This window comes from Staurois parvus, unplaced genomic scaffold, assembly GCF_062004578.1.
Source record: "Staurois parvus isolate SC_StPar_1 unplaced genomic scaffold, SC_StPar_1.0 ptg001689l, whole genome shotgun sequence".
NCBI classification, from domain to species: Eukaryota; Metazoa; Chordata; class Amphibia; order Anura; family Ranidae; genus Staurois; species Staurois parvus.
In genome coordinates this window covers 285,514-300,685 of record NW_028319485.1, presented here as the reverse complement: position 1 = coordinate 300,685, position 15,172 = coordinate 285,514, and the positions used below count along the sequence as shown (strand labels likewise).

Here is a 15,172-nt window from a genome sequence, read left to right as displayed (position 1 = left end):
AAAATACATTGCATGTTAATTCAAAGCTCCATAAAAAAAGATAAAGATGAGAATCATGAGGGAAGCTGTTCAGTTATTGATGCTTATCTTAAAAAGATTGTCAAAAGATAAAATATTCAAATCCCTTCTAGTTGTGTATTGATGGAGATAAGCACTAAACTCAGTTCATCCGATCAGTACATTCCAGTTTGTTTCTTTTAAGGTAACTTTTTATCTTCCTTTCTTCTCTAGTTTGTGGGATGACATTAGGGATGTGAAACTAACTTGTGACACCTGAAACCTCTTTAATATCTCTTTTTGTCCAGTATTTAATCTATGCTGAGATTTGTGAATCCTCCGGTAATAGATTAGACCGGCATTAGCTGTAAAAGTTTTGTCACATTGAGAGCATTAAAATGGCTTCTCTCCAGTGTGAATTCTCTGCTGTGTGATAAGATGTGACTTCTGTGTAAAAGCTTTATCACATTCAGAACACTGATATGGCTTCTCTCCAGTGTGAATCCTCTGGTGTATGATGAGCTCTGACTTCTGTGTAAAAGCTTTATCACATTCAGAACACTGATATGGCTTCTCTCCAGTGTGAATCCTCTGATGTGTGATAAGACTTGACTTCTGAGTAAAAGGTTTATCACATTCAGAACACTGATATGGCTTCTCTCCAGTGTGAATCCTCTGGTGTATGATGAGCTCTGACTTCTGTGTAAAAGCTTTAACACATTCAGAACACTGATATGACTTCTCTCCAGTGTGAATCCTCTGGTGTGTGATAAGACTTGACTTCTGAGTAAAAGCTTTATCACATTCAGAACACTGATATGGTTTCTCTCCAGTGTGAATCCTCTGGTGTGTGATAAGATGTGACTTCACTGTAAAAGCTTTATCACATTCAGAACACTGATATGACTTCTCTCCAGTGTGAATCCTCTGGTGTGTGATAAGATCTGACTTCACTGTAAAAGCTTTATCACATTCAGAACAATGATATGGCTTCTCTCCAGTGTGAATCCTCTTGTGTGTGATAAGATTTGACTTCACTGTAAAAGCTTTATCACATTCAGAACACTGATATGACTTCTCTCCAGTGTGAATCCTCTGGTGTCTGATAAGACTTGACTTCTGAGTAAAAGCTTTATCACATTCAGAACACTGATATGGCTTCTCTCCAGTGTGAATCCTCTTGTGTGTGATAAGATTTGACTTCTGTGTAAAAGCTTTATCACATTCAGAACACTGATATGACTTCTCTCCAGTGTGAATCCTCTGGTGTGTGATAAGATGTGACTTCCGTGTAAAAGCTTTATCACATTCAGAACACTGATATGACTTCTCTCCAGTGTGAATCCTCTTGTGTTTGATAAGATTTGACTTCACTGTAAAAGCTTTATCACATTCAGAACACTGATATGACTTCTCTCCAGTGTGAATCCTCTGGTGTGTGATAAGATGTGACTTCACTGTAAAAGCTTTATCACATTCAGAACACTGATATGGCTTCTCTCCAGTGTGAATCCTCTGGTGTGTGATAAGATATGACTTCTGAGTAAAAGCTTTATCACATTCAGAACACTGATATGACTTCTCTCCAGTGTGAATCCTCTGGTGTGTGTTAAGACTTGACTTCTGTGTAAAAGCTTTATCACATTCAGAACACTGATATGACTTCTCTCCAGTGTGAATCCTCTGGTGTGTGATAAGATGTGACTTCCGTGTAAAAGCTTTATCACATTCAGAACACTGATATGACTTCTCTCCAGTGTGAATCCTCTTGTGTTTGATAAGATTTGACTTCACTGTAAAAGCTTTATCACATTCAGAACACTGATATGACTTCTCTCCAGTGTGAATCCTCTGGTGTGTGATAAGATGTGACTTCACTGTAAAAGCTTTATCACATTCAGAACACTGATATGGCTTCTCTCCAGTGTGAATCCTCTGGTGTGTGATAAGATATGACTTCTGAGTAAAAGCTTTATCACATTCAGAACACTGATATGACTTCTCTCCAGTGTGAATCCTCTGGTGTGTGTTAAGACTTGACTTCTGTGTAAAAGCTTTATCACATTCAGAACACTGATATGACTTCTCTCCAGTGTGAATCCTCTGGTGTGTGATAAGATCTGACTTCAGAGTAAAAGTTTTGTCACATTCAGAACAAGGATATGGCTTCTCTCCAGTGTGAACCTTCTGGTGTCTGATATATTTTCTCTCCATTGTAAAATCTCCAAACAAGAAGTAGTTTGAAATGACTCCTCTTATGTATATTTGGGTTGGACTTTAGTGTAAAGTAATTGTCACTTCCAGAACACTGAAATTCCTTTTCTCCTGTTGTCCTCTGAGGCTGGATCAATGTGGAAGAGAATCCAAACCACGACTTTTAGAACACAGATATGACTTGTATCCCGTGTGAATCCTCCAGTGAGCTGCAATAAAGACTTTCAGTCAATTAAGACACCCATATGTCTTGTTTTCCATGTGACTCAGCTGTATTCATGAAAACCAACATGACCGAAAACTTGGTTCATCAATCCACCTGTACAGAACGAAAAAAAATTAAAATTCTATATAAAGGGCTACATAAAGTTACTTTCTATTTTTAATGTTCATTACTAAATATATCTTATGAATAGAAAGAATATGTACAGCATTATCTACAGTATTTTTTTTAATCAAATAGATTTTATTAAAAAAAGTTTCTAAGTGCGCACAGTATTCCCAACATTCAGCCCAGACAATGGAGTCATACATTCTCACGTATAGGCAGTTGTGGCACTGTTACAGATCATACAGAACAATAACTTGCTTTGTCTATGGTGTCACTTTTACCTTTTATAAACAAATGAACAGAGAAAAGAAGAAACAGCCTAGAACAATTCAGCTGTACACGGCAAGTAACCCCCCCCAGTACATACATAGATAGCTGACACCGATCAATGAGGCCTGTGTCTCCAGGATCATACCCCAAGTATCAGTCTCCAATGTAGTCACCATTCAGTAGGATACAACTGGCTCGTTCTCCTTCTATGGGGCTAAAAAAGCTAAAGTTTTAAAAACCTATGATGTTAATGTGGAGATCACCTGCTCAATCCACTGGTGTCTGCTGGGAGTTTGAGATGATAGCCAAGATCGGGATATTTTTTATGGTCAAGCAGCCTCACTATTGCTATATGACTTGTAATAGGAGGAGGTGTAAATAATTCCTCCTCTATTGACACCAAGAGGCACACCCGAGGAATATTGAACACCAACATTACAATACTGGTCATATACTGTTCCACTTTTTGAATAATTTTGGACATCTCCAAAACATGTATCAAATCCCCGACAACACCACATTTGGGGTCATAAGGGGAAATCCCTCCTGTCCTAGCTGAACAATTGAGCTGGAGTCCTGAAAGATCTATGCAAAAGAAATGACTGAGTTTCTGTGAAGAGGACAGAGAGATGAGAGGTATGGAGGTCACAATCACCTCCCACCACTCTCTCTTATTTTCTCTGTTTCCCATTTCTTTCTATAAGTCTTTGGTAAGAGTCAAAAGACTGGAATAAATAGATGAGAGATCATGCCTTTCCCACTGGTGCCATCTGAAGCCCATTAACAAGTGTGAGAGTGATGTGAAATCTGTATCTGATGGAAGTAGCAATCGATGGATGGGATCTAATATGTCTAAGTCCCACCTGGTAAGATGTTGAAGTTGGGCAGCTATAATATAAAGTCTAACATTTGGTATTGCTAGGCCTCCTTGGTCTTCACCATACTGTAGAGTAGTGAGTTTGATTCTAGCTGATGGCTTCTTCTAAATGAGTTCCCCAAACTGGGAGTCTATACTGGAGAACCACTTACGAGGTGTCCACATGGGAGAATTGTGGAGTATATAGAGGAATTGTGGGGTCCATATCTTCTCTTGTTCATAGATTTTATTGGAAAGAGATAATAGTTTTACAAGGAGCTGATAACAATGTGATTGCAGGACTCACCAACAGTAAGTCAGAAGGGGTACAACCCTTAGAGGTAACGTACAGGTTGTAATTTGTACAGTACAAATAATATCTTCATACATTAAAGTGGAGTTCCAGTGAAAATAAAAAAAAAATAAAAGTCAGCTGCTACAAAAACTGTAGCTGCTGACTTTTAAAAGACGGGCACTTACCTGTCCCTCGATCTCGTGCTGTCCTCCCCACAGCCCGTTTCACTGGCCGCCCTGTGTTTCCAGTGCCGGCATCTTCAGTGTGGGCACCCAGCTGTGACAGCTTGCGGCTTCACATCCGGGTGCCCACTGAGTATGTGCGAGTATCTCTGTGCTTTGTGAATGGTCCTGTAGTCTTCTAGGACCTTTCATGTGTCCCAGAAGACTACAGGGAGGGACGGGGGAGGACAACTTCCGCTTCTGATCACCTAGGTCAGTGGTGGGCAACCTTTTTTTTCAACTGAGCCAAATCTCGCCAAAACCACAATTGAAATTTATTTTGAGAGCCACATTTTTAAAACTGAAAATACATCCCTCATACAGTAATTCATCCCCCATAGTAATTCATCCCCCATATAGTAATTCATCCCCCATATAGTAATTCATCCCCCATAGTAATTCATCCCCCATATAGTAATTCATCCCCCATATAGTAATTCATCCCCCATAGTAATTCATCCCCCATATAGTAATTCATCCCCCATATAGTAATTCATCCCCCCATAGTAATTCATCCCCCATATAGTAATTCATCCCCCATATAGTAATTCATCCCCCATATAGTAATTCATCCCCCATAGTAATTCATCCCCCATATAGTAATTCACCCCCCCTATAGTAATTCATTCCCCATAGTAATTCATCCCCCAAATAGTAATTCATCCCCCATATAGTAATTCATCCCCCTATAGTAATTCATCCCCCATATAGTAATTCATCCCCCATAGTAATTCATCCCCCATATAGTAATTCATCCCACCTATAGTAATTCATCCCCCCTATAGTAATTCATCCCCCATATAGTAATTCATCCCCCATATAGTAATTCATCCCCCTATAGTAATTCATCCCCCAAATAGTAATTCATCCCCCATATAGTAATTCATCCCCCCTATAGTAATTCATCCCCCATATAGTAATTCATCCCCCATATAGTAATTCATCCCCCATATAGTAATTCATCCCCCATATAGTAATTCATCCCCCATAGTAATTCATCCCCCATATAGTAATTCATCCCCCCTATAGTAATTCATCCCCCCTATAGTAATTCATTCCCCATATTAATTCATCCCCCATATTAAGTCCCCAAGTCCCCCCTGTGTCAATTCACTTACCTTTTGCTCTGCGCGTTCTTCTCGCTGTGTTCCCGCGCCGTTCTGGTCTTCAGGGCGGACTGTGAGAGGAGAGGAGTTCGTCACGCTGCCCCGCCTACATCCTGGCTGCCCTGCCTACATCCTGACAGCTGCAGAGTCCTGACTTTTGGGGCGGCCGCCCGAGAGGAGGGAGGGGAGCGAGCGCCCGGCACACAGAAGAGCCGCATTTAAGTTTGTAAAGAGCCGCATGTGGCTCGCGAGCCGCGGTTTGCCGACCACTGACCTAGGTGATTGCAGCAGAAGTGGGAGCGGGTACCTGTCAATTTCGGTTATCCCCCCAAAAGGTGCCAGTGGGGTCCTTAACCACTTGCCTACCAGGCACTTATACCCCCTTCCTTACCAGGCCAAATTTTCAACTTTCAACATTGCCACACTATAAATGACAATTGTGCGGTCATGCAACATTGTACTCATTTTTATCATTTTTTTGACACAAATAGAGCTTTCTTTTGGTGGTCTTTACCCCCCGCTGGGTGTTTTATTTTTTGTGCTATAAACAAAAAAAGAGCAAAAAATGTAAAAAAAAAAAGTTTCTTTGTTTCTATAACATTTTGCAAACAGGCAATTTTTCTCCTTCACTGATGTGCACTGATAGGTGGCACTGATAGGCAGCACTGATAGGCAGCACTGATGAGGTGGCAATGGGGTCCTTAACCACTTGCCTACCAGGCACTTATACCCCCTTCCTTACTAGGCCAATTTTCAGCGTTGTCGCACTTTAAATGACAATTGCACAGTCGTGCAACATTGTACTCATTTGAAATTTTTATCATTTTTTTTACACAAATAGAGCTTTCTTTTGGTGGTATTTACTCCCCGCTGGCTGTTTTATTTTTTGCGCTATAAACAAAAAAAAAGCAAAAAATTAAAAAAAAATAGTTTCTTTGTTTCTATTAAAATATTTAGCAAACAGGTAATTTTTCTCCTTCACTGATGTGCTTTGCTGAGGCTGCACTGATAGGCAGCACAGTTAGGCAGCACTGATGGGCACTGATAGGCAGCACTAATGAGGCGGCACTGATAGGCAGCACAGTTAGGCAGCACTGATGGGCACTGATAGGCAGCACTAATGAGGCGGCACTGATAGGTGGCACTGATGATGGGTACTGATAGTTGTCACTGATTGGCAGCACTGCTGGGCACTGACGGGCGGCACTGCTGGGCGGCACTGGTGGGCAGTGACTGGCAGCACTGCTGGGCAAAGGTGGGTGGCACTGCTGGGCACTTGTGGGCAGAACTGGTGGGTGGCACTGCTGGGCACCGATCCTCAGGGCACTGATCATAAGTGCCCTGATGATCCCTCCTCTGACAACTGCTGGCAGTACCTTCCTCATGCTCTGACAGCGTGAGGAAAGTGCAGTCGAGAACCGGCAACTGCAATTCCCGATGACCAGCGTGTCATAGGACACAGCGATCATGGAGATCGCCAGGTTCATGCCCCCGGGGGCATGCAGGAGAGCGCATTCTGGGAGGACATCATATGAGATTTCTACATGGCAAATAATTTCCTAGCAGGTGTAGTAGAGTCATAGAAATCCAACAGACCCAACAGTCATGACATGCATGCTGCTGATTCTGTGTCATTGAATCACTCATTGAAAGGGGCGTGTTCAAAATAATAGCAGTGTGGAGTTCTATTAGTGAGGTCATTCATTCTTTGATAAACAGGTGGCAATTATTGCCCTTATTTAAGGAAGGAAGGCAGCAAATGTTGGACATGCTGGTTACAGTGCATTTCTCTCTGAAATTCTGAGACATTGTTCAGAAGAACAGCGTACCTTGATTAAAAAATTGATTGGAGAGGGGAAAACATATAAAGAAGTGCAGAAAATGATCGGCTGCTCAGCTAAAATAATCGTAAATGCTTTAAAGTGGCAACCAAAGCCTGAAAGACGTGGAAGAAAGCGAAAAACTACCATTGGAATGGATAGAAGAATAGCCAAAATGGCACGGACTCAGCCAACAATCAGCTCCAGGAAGATGAAAGAAGGTGTGACGTTCCCTGTGAGGACTGTTACAATTAGAAGACGCCTATGTGAAGCCAAGCTATCTGCAAGAAGCCCCCGCAAAGTCCCACTGTTGGAAAAAAGACGTGCTGAAGAGGATACAATCTGCCAAAGAGCACATTGACCGGCCTAAAGAGAAATGGCGCAACATTTTGTGGACTGATGAAAGTAAGATTGTTCTTTTTGGGTCTAGTGGGCGGAGACAGTTTGTCAGACGACCCCCAAACACTGAATTCAAGCCACAGGACACTGTGAAGACAGTGAAGCATGGTGGTGCAAGCATCATGATATGGGGATGTTTCTCATACTACGGTGTTGGGCCTATTTATCGCATACCAGGGATCATGGATCAGTTTGAATACATCAGAATACTTGAAGAGGTCATGCTGCCTTATGCTGAAGAGGAAATGCCCTTGAAATGGGTGTTCCAACAAGACAACCACCCCAAACACACCAGTAAACGTGCAACATCTTGGTTCCAGACCAACAAGATGGACGTTATGGAGTGGCCAGCCCAATCCCCGGATCTTCATCCAATAGAAAACTTGTGGGGTGACATCAAAAATGCAGTTTCTGAGGCAAAACCAAGAAATAGAGAAGAACTGTGGAATGTGGTCCAATCATCCTGGGCTGGAATACCTGATCACAGGGGCCAGAAGTTGGGGGACTCCATGCAACACAGATGTACAGCAGTTCTCAGAAACAGTGCGACTACAACCAAATATTCATGAAGTCATTCAAAGGAAAGCAAAATCTTCAAACATTTCTCAGTTTATATATTTTTTTAGAGGAACAACACAAATTTGATGTAGTTTTCTTCATGTTGTGATTTGGAATAGAATGTGTCGTGTTCCCAATGCATTTGTGTGGATGGAAATAAAAGCTATTAGAAGGATTTTCAGCTTTAGTCACTTTTTCCAACACACTGCTATTATTTTGAACACAACTGTATATGGTATGAAGTGTAAGGTGGTGGAGCTGGTAGCTGTGTATATAAAGGTGGAAATCAAACCTCTGACATGGGGGTCACATTTACATATGTTATGTGACAGTAGGCAGGTGAAATCACCTGGTTGCGATAGGAGTCCCAGAGTGGCTGGTCCAGCCCCATAGTGTTGGTGCCCAAACCGGATGGGAGCTGGCGATTTTGTAACGACTTCCGACAGTTAAATAAAGTTACAAAGTTTGACACCTACCCCATGCTGAGGATAGATGAATTAATCGACCGTCTGGGAGCAGCCCGGTACATGACGACGCTCGATTTGACCAAAGGATATTGGCAGATACCCCTAGCTGAGTCAGCAAAGGAGAAGACTGCATTTGGAACCCCAGAAGGTCATTCCAGTATAGAAGAATGCCGTTCGGGTTACAGAATGCACCGGCTACCTTTCAGCGCAAAATGGATCAAATTCTTCGCCCCCATCAGAAGTATGCTGCAGCTTACCTGGACGATGTGATTGTCCATAGCGCAGATTGGGCCTCACATTTGCCAAAGGTTCAGGCTGTACTAGACTCAATACGGAAAGCTGGGTTTACGGCCAACCCAAAGAAGTGTACGATTGGACAGGAAGAGGCCAGGTACACCATTGGGAGAGGAGTAATAAAACCCCATATCAACAAAGTTGAAGCGATAGAGTTGGCCACGCCCAAACAACAAGAAGCAGGTATGGGCTTTTCTAGGTATTGCTGGCTACTATTGGCGATTCATTCCCCATTTTGCTTCTCTGGCAGTGCCCCAACCAATTTGACAAAAAGGAAGGAGTCGGTCGTGGTTAAGTGGTCCCCGGAGGCTGAAGCAGCATTTCAGTCTTTAAAAAGGGCCTTATGTAGCCAGCCAGTTCTATACTCACCAGACTTCTCAAAAGACTTTGTGGTCCAGGCGGATGCATCCGATGTTGGCTTAGGAGCAGTGTTGTCCCAGGTTTGGAAGGGGGAGGAGCACCCGGTAATCATCCTGAGCAGAAAGCTTAAGTCTCACAAGGAAAATTACACCACAATTGAGAGAAATGTTTAGCAGTAAAGTGGGCTCTAGATTCCCTGCGGTACTATCTGCTAGGCAGACATTTTGACCTAGTCACTGATCACGCTCCCTTGAAATGGATGGCTCAAAATAAAGAGACCAATAGAAGGGTAAATAGGTGGTTCCTGGCCCTACAAGAATTTAACTTCATGGTAAAGCATCGCCCTGGAGTTCAGATGGGAAATGTGGATGCTTTAGCCCGGGTTCATGCCTGCCTGGCTACTGGTGTTACAACCCCAAGGTTGAAACAAGAGGGGGGTATGTGACAGTAGGCAGGTGAAATCACCTGGTTGCGTCCTGGATGGACGATACATTTGTCCAAGGTTTAGACTATATGGGGATTTGTTCCACTAGGGGGGAAGTGCTGAGTCCTTCAGCACTGAGGTAATGAGCCCAGCTGAAGATAGTGCACTCATTAAGGCCTTTATAAAACTTCCCAGCCTGCTTAGGGAGTTGCTCCAACCTGGAACCAGATCTGTGCCTGAACTGACTGGGGAGCAACATCCTATCTGTGTGCAGTGAGACAAAAGCCTGTGTGGCTAAGCCTCCAACTAACAGGGGCTAGGTATAGCATCAGGCTATACCTGGTGGGTAGCTAGGGAAGCTATGTTGTACAGTAAGTATCCAAGTTGGCCAGGATTTGATGTTTCTTATTTTTTTTACGTTTTTCTGTAAATATTGTAAATAAACTGCACATTTTTGTTTTTTTCACCTCCACTGTTGTGCTGTGCCTGTGTGTTGTGTTGTGCACCCATCCAGGGGGTCACACACACCCACTGCCGAGTGAACCCTGTTACAGTGTTCAAACCTTGTCATGTCTAGGAGGGAGGGGGTTGGTGTGTAAGTGGGAGGAACAAAAGTGATTGATCTGAAGATATCTAAAAAGTTCAGGTCTAGATATTTTGTGGGAGTCACATAGGGTTTGGAAGGGTATAAAGGAGTCTGGTGTTGAACTAGACTAGCTCTAGGACAAGCATGAAAAGAAGATGGAGGCATCCATGCCGGATAAAAGCCTGGATGGAGGAGGTATGCCATGAGTGGGTTATGGGGTGACTGTAAGGTGTATCAGAACTTTAGACTGTCCCAGATAGATGGGTAGTGTGACGGAGCGTAGGCAGGACAGAACACACAGAGTAGATGGCAAACGCACAAAGATTTATTGAGACAAACAGACGGCAGTCACCGAATAGGGGAGTTCGCAGGGAGGGTGAATACGCCAGTCCAGGATGACACGGAAGGACCAACACACTTAAAGTCCAGCACCGAGAGCCAAGGGAGAGTCTCTGTAGCAAGTAAAGTCTTCCCCAGCTGTGGGAGAAGGGGGGTCCTAGGCAGCCTTGGGTCTCTGCCAAGCCTGGCCACAAAAGGTCCCGGCCACAGCTCTCGGGCTCCTTCCATCAGCTACCCAGCGATGAATACCTCGGGAGCTCTGCATCAGCTTCTTAAAACTGGTCGGACCCCCCTAGTCACCTAGGCAACTGGGGGGGGCAGAGCTAGGGTGGCTCAAGCTTGCCTTAGGAATTCCTTTCATATTTGCAGGAGGGGGGAGGGGCACAGATGAGAGATGGCAGAGAGAGAGCAAGGACAGAGAAGGGGCTGGGGGGGGGGGGCAGCTGTGACAGGTAGTGTTGAGTAATTGGGTATTGGAGTGAGCGATGGTCTCTGGAGTGTAGCCATTATTAAATTGGCAACTGATAAGGGGTCACAATCTACTGACTCTATAGCGACCCATTGGGCAGGTGTCAGTTTTAATGCGTGATATTTGGGGAGTTGAGCAAGATGTGCAGCTTGGAAATATTTTGCAAAGTTCAGAAGCCCCAGATCACTCTAAGTTTCGGTAAGGTACGGATGGACCTGGGTAGATGCAGTTTAATGGTGCCCCATACATAAGTGGTGCCGCAACACTAATATGCAGAGGAAACAAAAAGGTATATATATGGGTAGGACCCAATAAAGGTATAATATTTTGGGCAGAATTGTCATTTTTTACAACCGTGATACAACCCATCCATGAGAGGGGTAGTTTGGACCAGGATGTCATAAGATTAGTAAGGTGTGTTAACATAGGAGGGTAGTTAGCAGAATATAGAATATTGAGGTCTGCCATCAGCTTGGGTCCTAAATCAGGAATATATTGACTGGACCAAGAGAAGGGTGGAGGACGTTGTAGTTGTGACACAGTTAAGGAGGGTAGAGAGATATTAAGAGCTGTAGACTTTTTGGGATTCACAACCAGGTCCGAAATCGCTGCAAATTGGTCCAGGCATTGGAGAAGGTTGGGTGCTGAGATCAAAGGAGAAGACATGAAGAGGAGATTGTCATCAGAGAAAAAGCATAACTTATGATGATGACCGCCAAGTTCTAATCCTTTAATATTTGTGTTAGTTCTTATCAGCTTTGCTAAAGGTTCATTCGCTAGAAAAGGAGGGGGGGGGGGGCAAGGGGCAGCCTTGCCTCATTCCCCTTTGTATGGAAAAAAAGTCTGACTTGCAACCCACATATCTCAAGTAAGCCCTTGGGGAGGTGTAAAGGGGTGATATCCATTGGAGTCAAAGGCTTTTTTTATGTCTAAGGAAAGGAAACAGCCGGGTATGCGGCGTATGCAAGCTGCATGTTCTAGCAAAATCACTCTGTGGTCTCGGCTTGGCAGAGGGGGGTTAAAACCCATCTGATCCTTGTGTATCAAGGTGCCTATGATGGAGTTCAGCCATGCAGAGAGGATTTTTCTAGGATTTTAACATCTAAGTTAAGAAGGGAGATTGGTGTGTAATGAAGCCATGTGGTGTGATCTGATTGGGGTTCAGGTAGCATAGAAATGACTGCTGTTAGGGAGTCTGAGCAGAAATAATAACCTTTGAGTAAGGAATTAAATGCATTAACCAATAAAGGTGGAAGGAGGTTAGTAAATATTTGGAATATAGGGCTGTAAGCTGTCTGGGCCAGGCCGCTTATTAGACTTTAGGGACTTGATGGAGTTCGGGACCTCAAGTTCTGTAATAGGTGTTTCCAGGGAAGAACATTGAGAAGCTGAGAGTGTTGGTAGAGATAGGCTTGAGAAAAGTTCAGTGGCCTGCGATTCATCATAGGAGCCGGTCTCAGAGTATAATTCTGCTAGATGTTTGTGGAAGACCTGTAATATTTTATTAGGATGGCTGGTGTGTGAATTTTTTGTAATCTTTAAATGGACAAGTCTGTGTGTGTGGTCTGAGGTTCGCAGTCCCAGGGCTAGAAAAGTGTCAGGTTTGTTTGTGTTCATATAATGTTTATGTCTGGATTGGCGTAGAACTTTATCATCTGATTCTGTCAAGAAAACATCTATTTCTAGCCTGGACTTGTCCAGGACAATCTATGAGAAGGTGAGGGGTCTGATTGGAAGGCTTTGTTGGCCTGGTGAAATGAGGTTTCTAAGCGGTGATGGATTGCTCGCTGTCCTTTCTTGAGATGTGAGGCTTGGCTGATACAGGCTCCTCTAATTACAGACTTATGGGCTTCCCAAAAGGTCAGGAGAGAGAGGTCATCAGTTGTGTTATGTGTCAGGTATTCTTTGATGGCTAGTTCAATGTCCAGTCTGTGGGATGGGTGGGCCATTTAGACTCCATGTAGTGCTAGTTTGTTGGGGAACTAAGGAGGAGAGGGTCAAGAGGACAGCTTTGTGACCAGTCCAGGGGTGAGGTATGATGGTTCAGGATAGGAGGGCTGGGGACATACCTCTAGTCAGAAATATATGGTCAATGTGGGAGAAAGTTTTATGTGGATATGAGTAGTATGTATAGTGTCTTCTAGCTGGGTTAGCTTCTTGCCATGTGTCTATGAGAGAGCATTGTTGGAGTTGTTGGTGGAAGGAGGATGTGGATGGATAAGAGGTTATGGGGGATTTGTCTAAAAAGGGATAAACTAGCTGACTGGAATTGTCACATAGTAAAAGTGTACCTAATTTATGGGAATCTATTACTTGTAGCAAATGGCAGTTAGGACTGTAATTGGGGCATAGTATGAAGCTACAGTGACCTCTGAGTCAAGGAGGTGTCCCACTAGAAAATATAACGGCTCTCTGGGTCCCAGATCCCTGCCTGGGGTGTAAAGGGAGTAGAGCAGGGCAAAGCTTTGAGTACATCTATGTGTTTAGTTGCGGCAGAAGCCATATAAACCTGTGGGTAGGAAGAGCTGAGATATTTTGGCATATGGCTGGCAGTAAAATGAGTCTCCTGCAGGCACACCACATGTGCTTTGGCAGAGGCAAAGGATTTGAAGGCCTTAATTTTTTTATTCCCCGAACATTCAGGGTAAGTATATTTATTGGAGCCATGATAAAGGACAGATGCAAAGCTGATTGTAGGTGTCGCATCATGGCAACATTATCACCCCTGGGACAGGAATAAGAGAAAGAAAGAGGAGAGAAGTGGGGGAAGCAAGGTTAGTAAAGAGAGAGAAATGTCTGACAAAACAGGTCAGGAGGCCAAAAGGCCATGATGTGAAAACAGGTAGGTTGTCCATCTGTCTATGTCACTGGGATATAAATGGACGGAAAAAAAACAGTCCTGGGCAGGCCCAACTCAGGCTACCAAGGAAAATGTGGGGGAGCAGTGAACATCTTCAGAAGCCACAGAGGCCAAAAACAGGATATTAAACATCTGTTGTATAGAGGAGTCAGGCCAAGGATAGACTATTGGGATGAAGATGTCAGCCTGCAGATATAAGCAGTTGGTAAGTGTATGCATTGTTCAAAGAGGCTATGCTTGGCTGGGTATCATGGGCATTACACAGCATTAGACCACAGCTGGATGAAAGGGTGATCCGTTTGTTATTTTGTTGTCCAGCTATTGGTAGAAGGTTTAGCTAACAGCATTGAGCTGTTAGTTGCAAAAATTGTAGAATTATACTAAATATATATTTTTTTGTTTAAAAAACGTTTTTATTTTTTAAGAAATAGACTTCAAAATGGCAATACAGCGTCAAATAGAATATACAAGAGAAACAAGGCACAACTGCAGTATTCATTTCAAAGGTGAAATTATGTAGAATAAAGGGAAAAAGAGAAAAGAAAAAAAAGAGAAAAGAAATGAAATGAAGTACATGAGCAATATAGGTAGAGAGGGAGGCAGAGTTATAAAACGACCAACAAAGTAACTCAATCAATCAAAGCATAAATGGTCCTTATTGATCTAGTAAATGCCTGTGAGTTCTCCAAAGTTCCCATTTTCTGTCAAATAAATGCATCTTATCCAATAGAGTATAATGAATTCTCTCCATGAGCATCACCGCATCAACTCTGCAGAACTGTGGTCAATGGTACTGTGAGGGATTTCCAATGGAGGGCAATAGCCCATAGGGTGGATATACAAATGCTATGGATTAGCCTCATAACCTCAGTCTGAACTCCCGAGATAGGGGCTCCCAGTAGGCAGGACTGCATAGACAGATGCACCGGAGCACCTGCCACTGCAGAGGCAACTTCAGAACCTTTGTGCCACACCAATGAGAGGCTTGGGCAGGCCCAAAATATATGCACTAGAGTACCAGCAAGACCACAGCCCTGGAAACAAAGGTGGGACGTCCCTGGATACATGGCGTGTAGACTAGATGGGGTATGATACCATCTGGTTATTACTTTGAGGGCCGTCTCACGGACAGAAAGATCTAGAGCTCTTACACACATTATCCACCATGGAATCCCAATCCTCATCAGAAAAAGTGACATCACTATCAGCCTCCCATTTCTGTCTATAAACAGGGGGTGAGGGAAAGAAAGTAACCAAAAATTGGCGATACAAATCTGAAATAAGACCCCAGCCCCTGGCTGACAGG

The 15,172-nt window shown here is 43.5% G+C and overlaps 1 protein-coding gene across 1 annotated transcript in view; it reads right to left on the bottom strand.

Annotated features, from left to right (window-relative positions):
• The window catches only part of LOC149434739 (uncharacterized), a 202,315-nt gene that overhangs the window by 70,551 nt on the left and 116,592 nt on the right, over positions 1-15,172 (bottom strand). Inside the window, exon 3 of the mRNA XM_089663447.1 lies at positions 527-2,117. Coding sequence (XP_089519573.1) covers positions 527-2,117 — 1,591 coding nt within the window. The remainder of the gene's footprint in view (positions 1-526; positions 2,118-15,172) is intronic.